This window comes from Malaya genurostris, chromosome 2, assembly GCF_030247185.1.
Source record: "Malaya genurostris strain Urasoe2022 chromosome 2, Malgen_1.1, whole genome shotgun sequence".
In the NCBI taxonomy this organism is placed as follows: domain Eukaryota; kingdom Metazoa; phylum Arthropoda; class Insecta; order Diptera; family Culicidae; genus Malaya; species Malaya genurostris.
This window is the reverse complement of record NC_080571.1, coordinates 35,491,987-35,506,832: the sequence shown is the minus strand read 5'-3', so window position 1 is coordinate 35,506,832 and position 14,846 is coordinate 35,491,987. Positions and strand designations below refer to the sequence as shown.

The window sequence follows — 14,846 nt, the reverse complement described above, 5'->3', positions numbered from 1 at the left end:
AGCAATCTCCGATGAGGAAGGAGTTCCGACCCAGTACAGTGCTGAAGTATTGACGAGTTCCGCCCTGGGAGTAATCGAACGAGCCCTGTACGATACGCGACCGAATGAGACCTACTGTCTGTCCGTGCCCAATACAAAATTCCAAGTTAGATTGCCATGTCGATCGTCGTTCAAAGTTTCCGGTGCCAGCAGCAAGCAGGAGTCGAAACCACTGGAAAATGTCTGACGGCGCCACTGTCCATTTCGGCTACATTTCACTATTGTTCGCTTTAACGTGTATCCACCAACCCTTGGCCGTTAGTCCCGTGAATGCCGAGAGCGAAAGATTTCAAATTGTGCCTTTATTTCCGCTTTTATTCGGAACGCTATGTAACAGGAACAAGATTCTGTTGTAAACGATTCGTGCTCAAAACTAAGGAACAAAACTACAAACATCAGATCCGCATTGCACTTAGTGCAGCAGTTTGAAAATCGACGGTTTCTTCGAAGCGCTTTGTTTTTAAGTCATGTCCTTTTTATGTAAAATACTGAAAATAAACGAAAATGATTTCTACTTGAAAAATAAATTGTCTAGTTGAATTATTTATATCCACAATTACTAAAGTACAAAGTTTGGATTCATCCTCCGTTTTTGTTTTCAATATCAATCCTATTTTTGTATTCTTCATAAGAATGGATGGAGTCGGGTTGCGTAATAACCGAAGAGTACGGCGTGTGAGTTGAAAATTTTCATTTCAGTGTATCCTAATGTTCCTCACAATTTCTGCGCCTTGCGGAGCTGAACATTTTCATACTAAAGCAAGATTTTACACGTTTCTTAACAAAATGGCAAGAAATCTTGAAAATGTTTGAAAAACATTGGAAAAAAGGTATACATTTCGAACAATCTGGCAACCACTTACATGTCAAATTTCCTTCCAACTTAATTTGGCAAATATGGGCCGTATGAATAAAACGTAGCATGCTTGAATTTCGGTAGTAAATGCTACATGTGGATCACGTTCCTATCAAAAGCAGAGACTTTACTACATAACAACGTTCGAACATGTAGTATTTACTACAATTTTTCGGTAGGTAGCTCCAGAGCTTGCTACTCGTGTATTTGCTGATAAAGTGAAGTAGAAAAATTAAAACCAAACCAAACGTGTTTTACTCTGTGGACTATGGTTTTGAGAAGATACTACAAGCAAGAGACTTTACTACATTTTATTCATACGGCCCAATATCTATGTTTTGTTTTGATTAATTCGAGTACTTACGTGTTGCTATATTTTTGATTATTGGCATATCGTCGCAAAACTGAAATGTAGAGGCGCTGCTTGTTTAGAGATGATCCCGAATAAAAAAAGGCGGGTGGGTAATGTCAGAGACATAACTGGATGTCGTGAATACGAAAACAACTGACATGTTCCTTAACACTTCCGAATATCAATTGTATGAATTATGCACGCATTCCCCTTTTTCACATTTTTCGCAAAAACAAAGAAAGCTTCACTTGATCTCGATTACTGTGAATTTCACACAGCGAAAAGTGCACAAATCTAAGCAAACTATTCTTGATTTGCAGTAAACTGAGGATATTTCCCTACGATTTGCAAACAACAAATCCTAATAGTTCTTTAGAAAACTTTTAGAGCCATTAGAACGGCTGATATTGTGCAATGCTCTCCACCGTTGTTTTTTTTCCAATGCTAATGACTGGCAGCTGTGACGTAATCGCTCTTGTCGAAAGCGTGCAGACGACACAAAACACATCTGCTCGCAGTGGCGATTGAATCCAAACTGATTGAATTTTTGTTAAGAGATTTCCTTTTATGTGATTTCGTTTGTAGCTTTTTCACTAATGGGCGGTCCTAACGGCTATAAAAATAGCCGCATACAGAATTTTATTGTCGATTATTTCATTTCGGATTTGCATAATTTATTGAAAGAATTTATCAATATGCTGTAGGGATTCGGTTCTAGCATTCACAAGGACCAAATTGAGGAACTCAATTTGGTCCGTCGCTGCTGGTTGATGATTCCACTCCCACGACGTCTGCTTCCATCGAACGCACGAAAAGAAATGATCGATTTTCGACCACGGTTCCCCTTTTATACGCATTCAGTTGAAGATATGTGCCTGACTACCTCAAAATCGTCGTCCTTGCGCGAAAAACCCAAGCGAAAGTAAGGTGTTTTCCGCGTTGTTTTCAAATTTTAAGAAAACTTAATTTTTGAGTTGTTTGGGGTTATCGCACACTGTTCAAAATATTATCCTGAATTCCTGATCATATTTTTGATGAAATGGTGAAAGAATTATGTTGCTATCATTAATACAAGTCGAGATATTCACGATTAAGTTCTGCCCATTCTTCCATATGGCTAATTTTGAAAAGGCGCCCCATAGTAAAGTAAGTCGTATTCACGACAAAATATTGTAGAAAAACAATACGATTTGTTGTTACAAAACCTTCCCCAATTTGGCTTTGACCATTGAAAAATATTTTAATGTATTGTAATACACCATTTAATCAATTGTGAACAAGCTTTTTACAATAGAATGTATAGGTTGTTAAGTATCGTAACAATTCAAATCATAAAATTTGTTCATACATGTTTTCTTGGAAAACAATCAAATGTACAGTTTGCATATTGTTTGAAACAATACATTCATTTGTGAATCGTAGAAACAATATATTGAATCGTTGGAAACGAAAAAAATCTTGTTTGGATACAATAAAATGTATTGTAACCCATAGATCTAATTGTAAATCAATTGTTTATGCTCTAAAATCAATGGTTTATTTTTTTACGGGATACTTTCAGCAAGAGCTGTGAAATCGCTAGGAAAATTTCTAATTACTACACCTTTTCAACGATTTCTTTTGAAAAGGGGCTAATTCATTTGAAAAATCATAGTAGAAGTTGAAGAAAAAGTTTTTACTCTAAGGTGGTAATGTTGATCTTAGTTCATTGGGCGAAATCTACCGTTTATGCAGAATTGAGGTTTCTATGCCCGGTGAAAAATGAACGGTGGCCCTTCTGAAAAATGGGTGGCCAACACGTTTCCTGATGAAAACAAAACAATATGTAAAAGCGATTCACACGCAGCAGCGACTATCACCTGCATGGAACGATTACGGAACAACAACATTAATTGTAAACAATTCATATGAAAGGACACTATGTCAAGTTCACGGAACATTTTAACGTCGGATACGTGAGCAATATTCGGCTAAAAAAAATAATAAAAATAATCTGGACGTCGACGGAAGTTGATTGATCGTCTGAAACGTGTTTAATGCATGCGTTTCCTGATGAAAACAAACCAATCTAATTTGCATTTGTGGTTGTAAGTGAGCTGTCAGAGAGCCTAATAGAGCATTAAACTTGGTTTGATACCATTTTTCAAATGCCTGGAAATAACAAATAAAGTATCCAAAATAAATAGTACTCGATCGCTATACATTCTAGTACTCGAGAAATCCACATTACACTGGTTTTTGTTTAAAAAAAATGTTGATCCGAAAAAACCTAACCTTACCCAATTTCACACATTTCTGAAGATTTTCTATGTTAAACGTAGTTTACACTGAAAAAAGTACTAGTAATCACTTTGAAATCGATTTTCTTCTACTCCGAGTGTACTTTTATTGCTAATATCTATTTGTATTTTTGAATAAACGAGAAAAAAAATGTTGCAAATCACTACTGCCAATAAGAAAATTTCCGAAAGAATCCTCCTTTTCTTGGTTGCATTTTTTATTGGCAGGTGTCGCTACCGGTAAATCAGCTTTGCGACAATTTGCCAATCAAAACTGTTTGAAGTCATGACAGCAAATCTGTTAATGTGCGAAAGGCCAGCAATTTAAATTTTTCAATCAAACTTATCCCAAATTATTCTTTACCACCGAATCGGCGAGAAATTTCCATTCGGAATTCTATGTGGAAATCATGTGGAATTCCGAATAAATTCCACCTCCAGTGCAACAACCGATTCCGAATGAATTTCGCCTACAACCGGTTGATTTGGAAATCTGTCGGAATTGAGTGAGAAGCTGCGGACTGAATTGTCAATTCGATTTCTTCTTATTCTTTCCCGTTTTTTTTGTTTTCGCGCTGATTTCAAGTTTGTTTCTACATAAAAACTTATATAACTAGTATATTTCAATTTAAACCAACTAGTTTTTCGGATATACAAAGCAAATGCTTGGTATTAGATTCCTGTAGTGGAAATTTGACCTTCTGTTTCAGCAGACTTCGCAGCCGATTCAGAGTGTACAGAACCAGTGCTGGTGCTACGATTCTACTGACACTACGAATCCTTCCAGGTCGGGGCTCGAACATATGACAACTGGTTTGTAAGACCAGCGCCCTATGCATTGAACCGCCAACCCGGATTCGGATATACAGAACTAGTAAATAACCAGTTCTTTTAGAATTCCAGCATAAATTGTTAAATTCCGCTGGAAATGAACCAAAACGTCCTACCTTAGTCAGAATCATCCATTCCTCTAGCTGGAGTGTAATAAAATGGTGTATGTCACCTAACTTTTACATTTACACTTACAAATTTCGTAAAATGAGCGGAAACGCAATGACATTTATACTGTCACTGTCAATCGGGTTAATCGAGCACCCAACTCAGGCGAAAATTCTAGCACTGAAAAATCGAGTAGTCGAGTAAGAATTCATTACTCATTCCGTCATTTAGATAATGTGGGAGTTACTTTTCATCCGTGAAAGTCCCGCTTGTGAGAATTTTTGTAAGTCGACAGAAGCCTGGCAAAACGGTTTTACTAGTCTTGTATGGCAAAAATTCGGCAGAAATAGAACCGTTAATAACCGATAGGCGAAATACTCTGCAGGAAACGGATGTGGCATTGTTACCAGACTCTTGCGGAGTTCTGTCAGCCGTCTGGGGGTAAACCTTCCAGGCACATGCAAGCGGGCGCTTGCTTTCCTTTTATTTATCTGGTCTCAAGACTCGTTTTCATTTTTGGATGTACATGCAGGATAGACGAAAATCAAATGAAGTCGAACAGAAAAAAGAAGGAAGATGCATGACGTGACGTGGCGAGAGACTGCAAAATTTTGACAACTGTCGGTATCTTGCCAGGCTTCTTTCGGCTACCAGAATTTTCCACAAGTGGGCGGGGTAGAGTGCCTTGAATCAGAACAGAAATGCCAGGTCAAAACTTCCATTGTTTTCCATTGAAAAACACTGGTGGCGTGGATTGCTCTAGTTTTGCACTTTCGAGCAGAAATATCAGAGATTGTCACCCCGGTGGCACGATTGTCATCTGCATACAATTGGCTTGAAGCCGAAAATGTTGGTAAGTAAAAAGTACTAATTCCAATCTTTTGTAAAAATTATTTCATTGTTTTTTGATTTTATACTATCCGCATATCATGTTTGGAAGTACAAAAGCTATATTATCGTCCTTCATTTAAACTTATAATGAAAAAAACCAAAGGCACTAAAAATTAAAAAAAAAAAAACAATTCAAAACGGTTCGGCAAGTCTTGTATGGCAAAAATACAGTACCTTTAATAACCGCTAGGCGAAATACTCTGCCGGAAACGGTTGTGGCATTGTTGCCAAACTCTTGTCGGAATTCTGCCAGCATTCCGATAAAACCTTCGTCCAGCATTCCAGCATATATCAGGCATATGCAAGCGGGGTAGAGTGCCTCGAATCAGAACGGAGATGCCATGTCAAAATTTAAGATATCTTCAAACTCAAGTTCGCAGTAAAAAATGAAGCACGAAATTGGCTTAGTAAGCAAAAACGACAGTTCGACATATAAATGGCGCTGTTGTACAAACGATAATGTTTTTGAATGAAGCTGTCAAAATACATAGGAATGTTTATTGAACAATCCAATCAGCGTGGTCACCACGAGATAGCGTTATGGTGATTGTTTTGACATATTCCATGTATTTAGAAAAATTTTTGACGAATTTTTCAATTTACTTGAGTTTGAAAGAATGCAGATGGCAAAACCTTATAAATATGGGTAAGAAAAACGATTATTCACGTCTTGTCATCAAACATATGATTTCAAATTGTCCTACACTCTTGACAATCTCGGATGAAATTTGAAATTTTCAGTTCACATACAGATTTGATTTAGATGATAAAACATTAGTAAATAGACTAGTCATAAAACTTTTGATCATAATTTATCAATTAATCTCAAAATCCAACCCAAAAAACAAAGAATATCCCAGATATGAAAACAGTACCCAACCTCATTTCTTCGAATTTGGTATTTCATGTTACGATTTCTCCATAAATATCAATCAAACATACCACGGAAAGTTACTGAATTATTAATGATCGATTTTTTTTACCAAATTTTCACACGCTTTTGTATGTTAGTATTCGATTCAGAGGAAAAATAAATAAAAACCCTGAATTTTGTTCGAATCTTCAAGCAAAATCTGAAAATTATCACCATCGCTTAGTTTAAAGCTCGCCACTCGGGCAGCGCAGCGATCGCAAAAGAGTTGGTTGGATTCTTCAATTCTCCAGTGAATTTTTATTCATTTGTAGTTGAAATTCGAATAATCAAAGAATATGCTGTTATAATTAGGGAAAAAAACATTGATTTCTATCAATTATAATTTCAACCAATATTTTTAATATTCCGCTTGAGAACAAATCTAAGTTTTTTTGCTTCCATTGATAATATTGACTTTACTTGTTGACACCGCTTTGAAACAATTGGTCTGGCCGCTTATTCCACCCAGTAATTGTTTGAACCTTTAATTTCGATTACGAAAATTGATGACATAACCTCTCTTAGCTTCAATATTAAAATATAGTTTAGTATTGGAGAAATTAAAGGTTTACTTTTTATGCAGAAGTTGAATGTAAGCAAAAGTTTCACCAATTCCGTAGGTATGTTTAAAAAATAATTACCATGTTAGTAACTATTTCCGCATTTGAAACTCGATTCCTATATTGCTCTGTGTGATAATTTGCTAACATAATCGTTTTCTTGGTCTATAAAGTAAAACATAGAAGGCGTGGAGTTGATTTGCGTTTGGAAAACAATTGAAGAATCTAGCCAACCCTTTTGCGATCGCTGCGCTGCTCGAGTGGCGAGCTTTGAACTAAGCGATGGTGATAATTTTCAGATTTTGTTTGAAATTCGAAAAAAATGCCGGTTATTTTTCTCATGAATCGAATACTAACATACAAAAACGTGTGAAAATTTGGTAAAAAAAATCGATCATCAATGATTCAGTAACTTTCCGTGGTATGTTTGATTGATATTTATGCAGAAATCATAAGATGAAATAGCAAATGCGAAGAAGTGAGGTTGGGTACTGTTTCCGTATCTGGAAAATTAGTTGTTTTCATGGTTGGATTTTGAGATTAATTGATAAATTATGATCAAAAGCTGCATTATTAGTCTATTTACTCATGTTTTATCATCTGAATCAAATCTGTATGTGAACTGAAAATATCAAATTTCATCCGAGATTTTCAAGTGTATAAGACAGTTTTAAAGCATATGTTTGATGATAACACGTGAATAATCGTTTTTTACCCATATTTGTAAGGTTTTGCCATCTGCATTCGTTCAAACTCAAGTAAATTGACAAATCATTCAAAATTTTTCTAAATACATGGAATATGTCAAAACAATCACCATAACACTATCTCGTGGTGATCACTCTGATTGGATTCTTCAATCGTGTTACAACCAGCAAAGAATGGGCGATCTAACGTTGTGTTTCACAGCTAGAGGAATACGTTTGCGAGGATGATTACTGCAAGTTTATCTGTCAAAATACGAAGGAAATCCAATTTCCACTTGTAGAATCATTTATAATTTATTTACAACGTCATTTGCTCAAGCGAAAAGTTCATTTTAGTATGAGAAAAGTCATTTTCCACCTCTTGAAGAACCTAGTATTCGGTTTTAAACAATGAAAATTTTCGGTTCCGATTGTAAGAAAATATGTTGATCATCATCAAATGATTTTATTCATAGCGTGACTTATGATATGTGATTTGAAGCACCGTGCAGATGCGCATGATGATAAATAGTTTTTTCCGCCTTTTAATTCATTCCTCTAACGTTCTATCGTTAGAATTCCAGATATCGATATTTGTATCATATCATTTTATAAAAATCAAAAATGATAACACGAAATAAAAGAAAATTATTTTTCTTACATTTTCAACATACAATATAATTGAAATTGCCGTCTCGTCTGCTTAGGGTTTAACCGACGACACGACCAGGCACTCCGAATAAAAATTTGCATTAAAATTGTCCGTTAACGATTTACCGTCAGTTACCAAAAATATAGCGACCCCCTGATAAAGATAAAAATAATCTTCTCGAGCAACACTGCTTAAGTTGCTATGAACTAGTTACCAAGGATCCCCAGGATAAATAAACAAACATTTTGAGAAAGTTGTGGAATCGTTCCATAAATTTTTAATTTGATTCCCTCTGCGTTCAGTGAATTCCTGAGAACAACTCGAGGATGTAGACCAATGAAATGCTACAGCCATCATCAGTACGATTAAAGTGAGTGCCTCAATTTTGTTTCTGTATTTTGAGAACATTAAATTTTTTGTATGTAAACATACTATCATATCACTCCAAACATTATCTTGAACAACCTGTTTGTTGCATATTTTTTCATTTAGATTCATTTCTATTCATTGCAGTGCTCCTGAAGTAGGACATTAACAATCATTACAGAGGCAAAGCTCAGGAGACGGATTAATAATATCAATATTTTTATAAAAAATAAAGTAAAATAAATAAAAAGGAAACACAAGAAACTTTCAAATTCCACGTTACGTTTTTTTTCTATAAAAATCTTTCGTATTCAAAGCAACTGTACTAATCATCACCTAATTCGTTGTGCCACAATCGATGCATGGCTAAAAAACAAAACCAATACTTTTGATAGTACCTTCAATCACAAGATGAGAGTTACGCAAGAAAAATAGTATAATTAATAAAATTCGAAAAAGATAGTTCTTTTAAGTTACCAGATATTTTTTTGTTTTATGCATATTTTTGCTTGAAGAAAATGTTTCTCCCTCACTTGGTTTCTTCTGACAATAAATGCAATACACGGATTTTATAATAATAATATGGGGGACGGGTATAGCACGATGGGTAAGTCGATGCCTTTCACGCAGCCCGCCTGGGTTCGATTCCCAACCCCGCACATAGGGTCAGAAAGTTTTTCTGGCCCGAAGAGGCGAATGACATTAATGTTAAAACCTCTATAATTAAAAAAAAAAATAATAATAATGAATAATTCTTATAAGAATAATTAGGAAATTCTTTTCGCTTTTCCATCACCAATTGTTCGACTTTCAAGTTTTCTAAAGTTTTTTGCGTCATCTTACGATCACTGATTATCGCTTGCAAAAGTACACTCACAGCTCACATTATTTTTAACCCAATTATTTTATCGATCGGCTGTAAATGTTAGCATATTAATACAATTCATGAAAAAAAAATCCATAACTCAGACTTGAATGTAGGATTTTAAATCCGTAGAAAACTTCGTTCGTTCAATTGCAAGTGGATCCTGTTCGGTTTTCACAACAGAAAAATTCTTTTATCAAATCCGAATGACTAGTCGAACCACTGCTCTGATGCTGAAGCAGTTTCCACGGGAAAAGGATTTCCCACTCGGAAAATCCATTTTAATTATTCGGTTTAAAATATCCGATTTGCAGTTTGTTTTGTTTACATTTCACGTCTTCAAAATGCAGTAACCAAGGTTACGGTAACTGTTAATTAAAATCATTAATTTATCAACATGTGTTGCCAGTTTCAACATTTTTTCAAGGGATTACGTTTTGACATTACCAGTTACGGAGGGGTAGTTAAATTTACGATACAGTTTTAATAGACGAGTGGCAGGTCGTGTCGTCGGTTTAACAGCACGCACTGCCGGTTTTACAAAGGTGCTTTCGAAACCTACCACTACTGTAACTGTTGGCGCTGGGGAAGCTCAATGTTTCCATAGTAAAATTGAAACGTCAAAGTACGAAATAAACAAAGTTCATCTCGGTCGTAAGATTTTATTTTCGTGAATTGCGAAAAGTATTCAATGTCTGTAATGAGTAGCGACGAAAAGGATAGTAGCGATGAATTGTGGGATAAGATACAGGTATTTAGAATGTTGGTGCAGTCGTGCAATGGTACATAAATACTACTATATCATAGGCAAAACGAGATATTCACAAGGCAGAAGTGGATCAGGAAACAAATCCCAGCAGGAAAAAGTTAAAATCATGGCTGAATAACACTTTTCGAGTTAAGATGACCGACGGGCGAATACTGATTGGAATGTTCGTCTGTACTGACGCCGATGCAAACGTTATTCTAGGATTAACCAGTGAATACACGGAAACGGGTGGGGAGGAACGTGTTCTCGGACTAGTCATGATTCCCGGACGGTACATCGTGTCGATTGAAATTGATGAAGCTAATTTAGTAGCTGCAAGCTAGTATGTAGGAAATAACGTTTATTTCAACAATTTGTAAATTATGTTTTACTGGCTATATATATTATAAGATAAATGTCAAATTTAAACCGGCTAGTATTGCTATTTTTTCCTATCGTCCAGCGGTTCATATCCTTTCGACATTTTCTGCTTAAATTGTTCGAATGTTCGTTTTCGGTCAAAATGTTTCACCCACTGGGCGGGACAGCGGCTTTCGTACAGCTTTCGCAGTTCCACACACTGTTTCGGCTCGGGAGCTCCGGACGTTGAACTGTGACTAGGTGCATGCTTTTCGAGACAGGCCCAGTATTCGTCACGGGACGACCAGCAGGCCGTTCGCTTTTCCTTGTCGGGAAAAGACATTACAACAACAGGATTTGTTGATTCGACGATTTACCGGTGCGATAAACTAAAGGATGACTTCGGACTAGAGGATCTTGTAAAACTTATGTCACCACTCTTTGGTTTGTTTACTTCAGCGACGAGTGACCAAAGTGACACATTAAATGTTGAGATCTGTCATCGGGCGGATGATGGTGTGTGTGCTGGGAATTAGCAGAGCTGCCATTGACACTGATATATTTAAATAATTTTATGTTTCAGGTTTTCATATCTTTCAGGAATTCGTTGCAGATGGACATAGTACAATGCTATGAGAAATCTTTGCGAAACGAAGCTAGTAATAAATGTTTAACATTTTCGAAGTATCATCACATTATCAGAATCTGTATGAAAATCAGTTATCAGCTATGTTGGTTTATATTAGATTATAATTGATTTTTAATAAAATAATCTGGCATCGCTGAGAACAGATTTTGTTATGCATTAAGTTTGCGGTACTGAACAACGCAAGGCGCTGCAATGCTCTGCTGAACACTGAGAAAAAAGAAACTGCAATAATGCCAACATTACTTTTGTCGGTTTCACTTGAGAAAACTGGAACTGACCTAGTGTAGTTTCACCAAACAAACATTTTACACGAAACTTGGGTTATGATATGAAAATTAGGTTCGACACTGGTTCGATTTTCAGTTCAATGACGTTGGAACTATAGGTTCGAAACTAGCTTCAAACCAACGGTTTAACAGTAGTTAGAGTGGAAACTGGGTTGGGCATGGCATCTAGTGAGAACGAAATTTGTATCACGAAATTTTACCAAACACCTCTGCAAAATTGGTTGAATTCAAGAGTTAAATTACTCAAAAATTTGTATAAAAACTCGAACAAGGTTTATATGGTTAAGACAATTGTGTGAGATTAGCAAATGTAAAAAAGTTTAGGAAGGATTGTGTGGGATTTAAAAATATTGAGGGATTTGGGTAGGATTAGCGAGTTTAGTATACACACTTAGAAATTTTCGCAGAATTCGTTAATTTTTTAAAGAATTTTCAACAGCTGAACCTTCGGTAATTAAATTGATTACCGATCGTTCGGTAATTGCTGAACTGTCAAACTACCGTAAACTGTAAACCAATTGGATCTAACTGATTGTTCGGTAATTTTTTGGTTATTTTCCTTTTGTTAAAATACTGGATTGTCGAATTTAAAAAAACAGCACAAGTTCACAAAAACGAATGAATTCCAACCTGTTGTGGCTATGGTTTTATTCTACAAAATAGGGTCAAATGTTCCGGCTGACAGGAATTAAGAGCGCCTTCCAAAACATTGCACAATCCGTCGACTATACCAGAAATTACCCTCGAACGATTTGTGTAGGCAGCAAGTGGACTAGTGATACAATGTATGTTGTTGAAAAATTAAGGAGAAGTATTGTTATCAAAGAGCATAATGTGATATTCACAATGAATGGGTCTTCACAGTAAATTTCCGTGGTTTTTTGTCTGTAATGCTCGAACTCGTAAACTGGTATAGCTATTGGTCCAAAGATAACCTTTCTTCCTTCGAACGCAATTGAAGAATCCAAACAACTCTTCTGCGATTGCTGCACTGCTCGAATGGCGAGCTTTGAACTAAGCGATGGTGGTAGTATTCAGATTTTGCTTCAAGATTCGAAAAAAAACTGGTTTTTTATATTTTTTTTCTTATGAATCGATTACTAACATACAAAAACGTGTAAAGAATTGGTAAGAAAATCGATTATCGATGATTCAGTAACTTTCTGTGGTATGTTTGATTGATATTTATGGAGAAATTGTAAGATGAAATATAGAATCCGAAGAAGTGATGTTAGGTACTGTTTTCATATCTAGGAAATTCTTTGATTTTATGATTGGATTTTGAGATTTATTAATAAATTATGATAAAAAGTTTCACTCGTCTGTTCACTCATATTTTATCATCTAAATTATACCTTTATGAGAACTGAAAATTTCAAATTTGATCCGAGATTTTCAAGTGTATAGGACAATTTTAAATCATATGTTTGATGACAACACGTGAATAATCGTGTTTTTTATCCATATTTATAAGGTTTTGCCATCTGCTCTCGTTCAAACTCAAGTCAATTGAGAAATTCATCAAAAATTGTTCTAAATGCATGGGATATGTCAAAAGAATCACCTATCTCGTGGTGATCAAACTGATTGGATTCATCAATATATAAATCACGTTCATAAATGACGTGGAGCCTATATATGAAAGCAAATGTTTAAGCTTACAATCCGAGTAAAATATAAATTTTAATACATAAGCTATACAACCTAGAATTTTCTGATTCGCCCAAATTAAGTTCCTAAAATTTCACCGATTTATGTCTTTAGTTTGTATTTCGAATAAACCGAAAAAAATAAACAGCGGTAAACTTTCTATCAAAACGATTTTTTGCCAAATTTAGCAGCTCACTTCATTTATATTTCTACTCTTCCAGAAAATCAAACCGAATATTGACACGAATCAAAGACATCATATTAACAAGATATCCAGCTCTCACATTTCCCGAGCAAATCGTTGGCAACATGCTTTTTTGCGAGCATGGCGCCCTCAGGCGAGTCTGCATCGAATCTCGTACATAGAAGTAGGGGAGAGAAATGTCAAATTCGTGCGCGCCGAAATAGTCGCACTGCGCTCCAATACAATTGACAATCCAGCAATTGCCGTGCGATGGCGTTGCTGGACTGAAGATTGATTTCGCTCCAAGCTGACAGGGTCTGCTCCCAGGCATGGCGCCGAAATCGTTACGCGAGCTGTCTTGTCGTGTCTTTGGTTGAAACGAGTACATTATCGCCATCTAGCAGAACCTCCCATAACTGCTTGAAACATGCATTCATTGGAAATCATCAAATTTAATTCAACATCGACACCTTTTGATTCTCCACCCAGCGTACCTGGGTGTGAAGGAGATATATAATTAAATATTATTACCATAACTAGAAGGTTTTAAAATCTTCCAATGATTGCGATCAGGGCTACTTTCAATGAAGTTAATATGCTTTAATAAACAGTTCTCCGATTTTTTTATCGAGTGGTGTTGGAAACTGATTTCAATATCATTTAATAAATGATTTCTTACAAAAATTGTTGTAGTTCATTTGAACCCATAACAATAACGACAAAATAACGACTGCTACGAAATGTACGGTAGATATTTTTGCAAACCTCATAATGCGGTAGCGTGTCTGTAACTTTAAATCTGCAGAATAATGACTATTTTTTCCACTCATAAAATTCTTCTATCCCAAAGCCTACGAACAATGACAAAATCAGTAGATGAATATCTGCGCCCACAGAAAACTGAACAACCCCTATTTCAATGTCTTCACTGACAGATAGTAAAGAAAAAAATTTGAGCCTTTCATGCGCAAAACCGCAACCACTAATCCCCGATGCATTCGCGGTCGTATGGTAATTTGATCAAGATATCCAGTGCACTATCAGGCTTATCTTGAGAGCACAAATTAGTTTCGCTCGCATTTTTTTGTTGTTGTTGTTGTTGCCTTCGTCAACAACAGAGGCACTGGAATACGGTTTACCCTGACCCCGACATACACAATCCGAGATGAATTCCCAGCGCATTTCGCGGTTTCGTGGTTTCAACACATGCCAAATGGAGACCACCCACCCACTCTGGCAGAATGTCTAACACGATGTTTACGAGTGTTGCATTTGCATGCGATGCTCTGCTACATTGTGTAGCATCTGTGTGTCGCTGCCTCGAACAAGCAATTGTTTTCTCAAAAGTGCATCTTCCACAATAACCACCGAAGAGACGATTATCACCACGAAGAGGGTGAATTTTCCAACCCAGTTTATGATAATGGGCTCGCTCATTGTTGCCAAACGGCGGTAATCGATATGTGCCAAGTATAATTACATGCCATTAGAAGAAGAGCTTGTTTATTTTCCTCACAATAATGCATGATGACATGCGAAAATCACGCCATCATACAGCGGGACTGTGTGT

General features: G+C 36.1%; 3 protein-coding genes across 8 annotated transcripts in view; 2 read left to right on the top strand and 1 right to left on the bottom strand.

The window, feature by feature from the left end:
- The window catches only part of LOC131433188 (uncharacterized), a 132,827-nt gene extending 132,261 nt beyond the window's left edge, over positions 1-566 (top strand). For all 6 annotated transcript variants that reach the window (XM_058600077.1, XM_058600080.1, XM_058600078.1 and 3 more), the window contains one exon: positions 3-566. In XM_058600077.1, the coding sequence (XP_058456060.1) occupies positions 3-226 (224 nt within the window). In that variant the 3' untranslated portion in view covers positions 227-566. The remainder of the gene's footprint in view (positions 1-2) is intronic.
- Positions 567-10,010: 9,444 nt separating this feature from the next.
- Positions 10,011-10,575, top strand: LOC131428481 (N-alpha-acetyltransferase 38, NatC auxiliary subunit). Its single transcript, XM_058592461.1, has 2 exons — positions 10,011-10,149; positions 10,206-10,575. The coding sequence occupies exons 1-2, from the start codon at positions 10,090-10,092 to the stop codon at positions 10,488-10,490; spliced, it is 345 nt and encodes a 114-aa protein (XP_058448444.1). The 5' UTR covers positions 10,011-10,089; the 3' UTR covers positions 10,491-10,575.
- LOC131428482 (cytochrome c oxidase assembly factor 6 homolog) lies at positions 10,472-10,975 on the bottom strand. Its single transcript, XM_058592462.1, has one exon. It carries the CDS (start codon positions 10,847-10,849, stop codon positions 10,589-10,591), a length of 261 nt encoding a protein of 86 aa, XP_058448445.1. The 5' UTR covers positions 10,850-10,975; the 3' UTR covers positions 10,472-10,588.
- Between the last annotated feature and the right edge of the window lie 3,871 nt (positions 10,976-14,846).

Coding starts and splice junctions, on each gene's coding strand:
- LOC131428482 (XM_058592462.1), bottom strand. CDS start 10,849: ATGTCTTTTCCCGACAAGGAAAAGCGAACGGCCTGCTGGTCGTCCCGT.
- LOC131428481 (XM_058592461.1), top strand. CDS start 10,090: ATGTCTGTAATGAGTAGCGACGAAAAGGATAGTAGCGATGAATTGTGG. Junction 10,150..10,205: donor AATTGTGGGATAAGATACAG/GTATTTAGAATG, acceptor ACTATATCATAG/GCAAAACGAGATATTCACAA.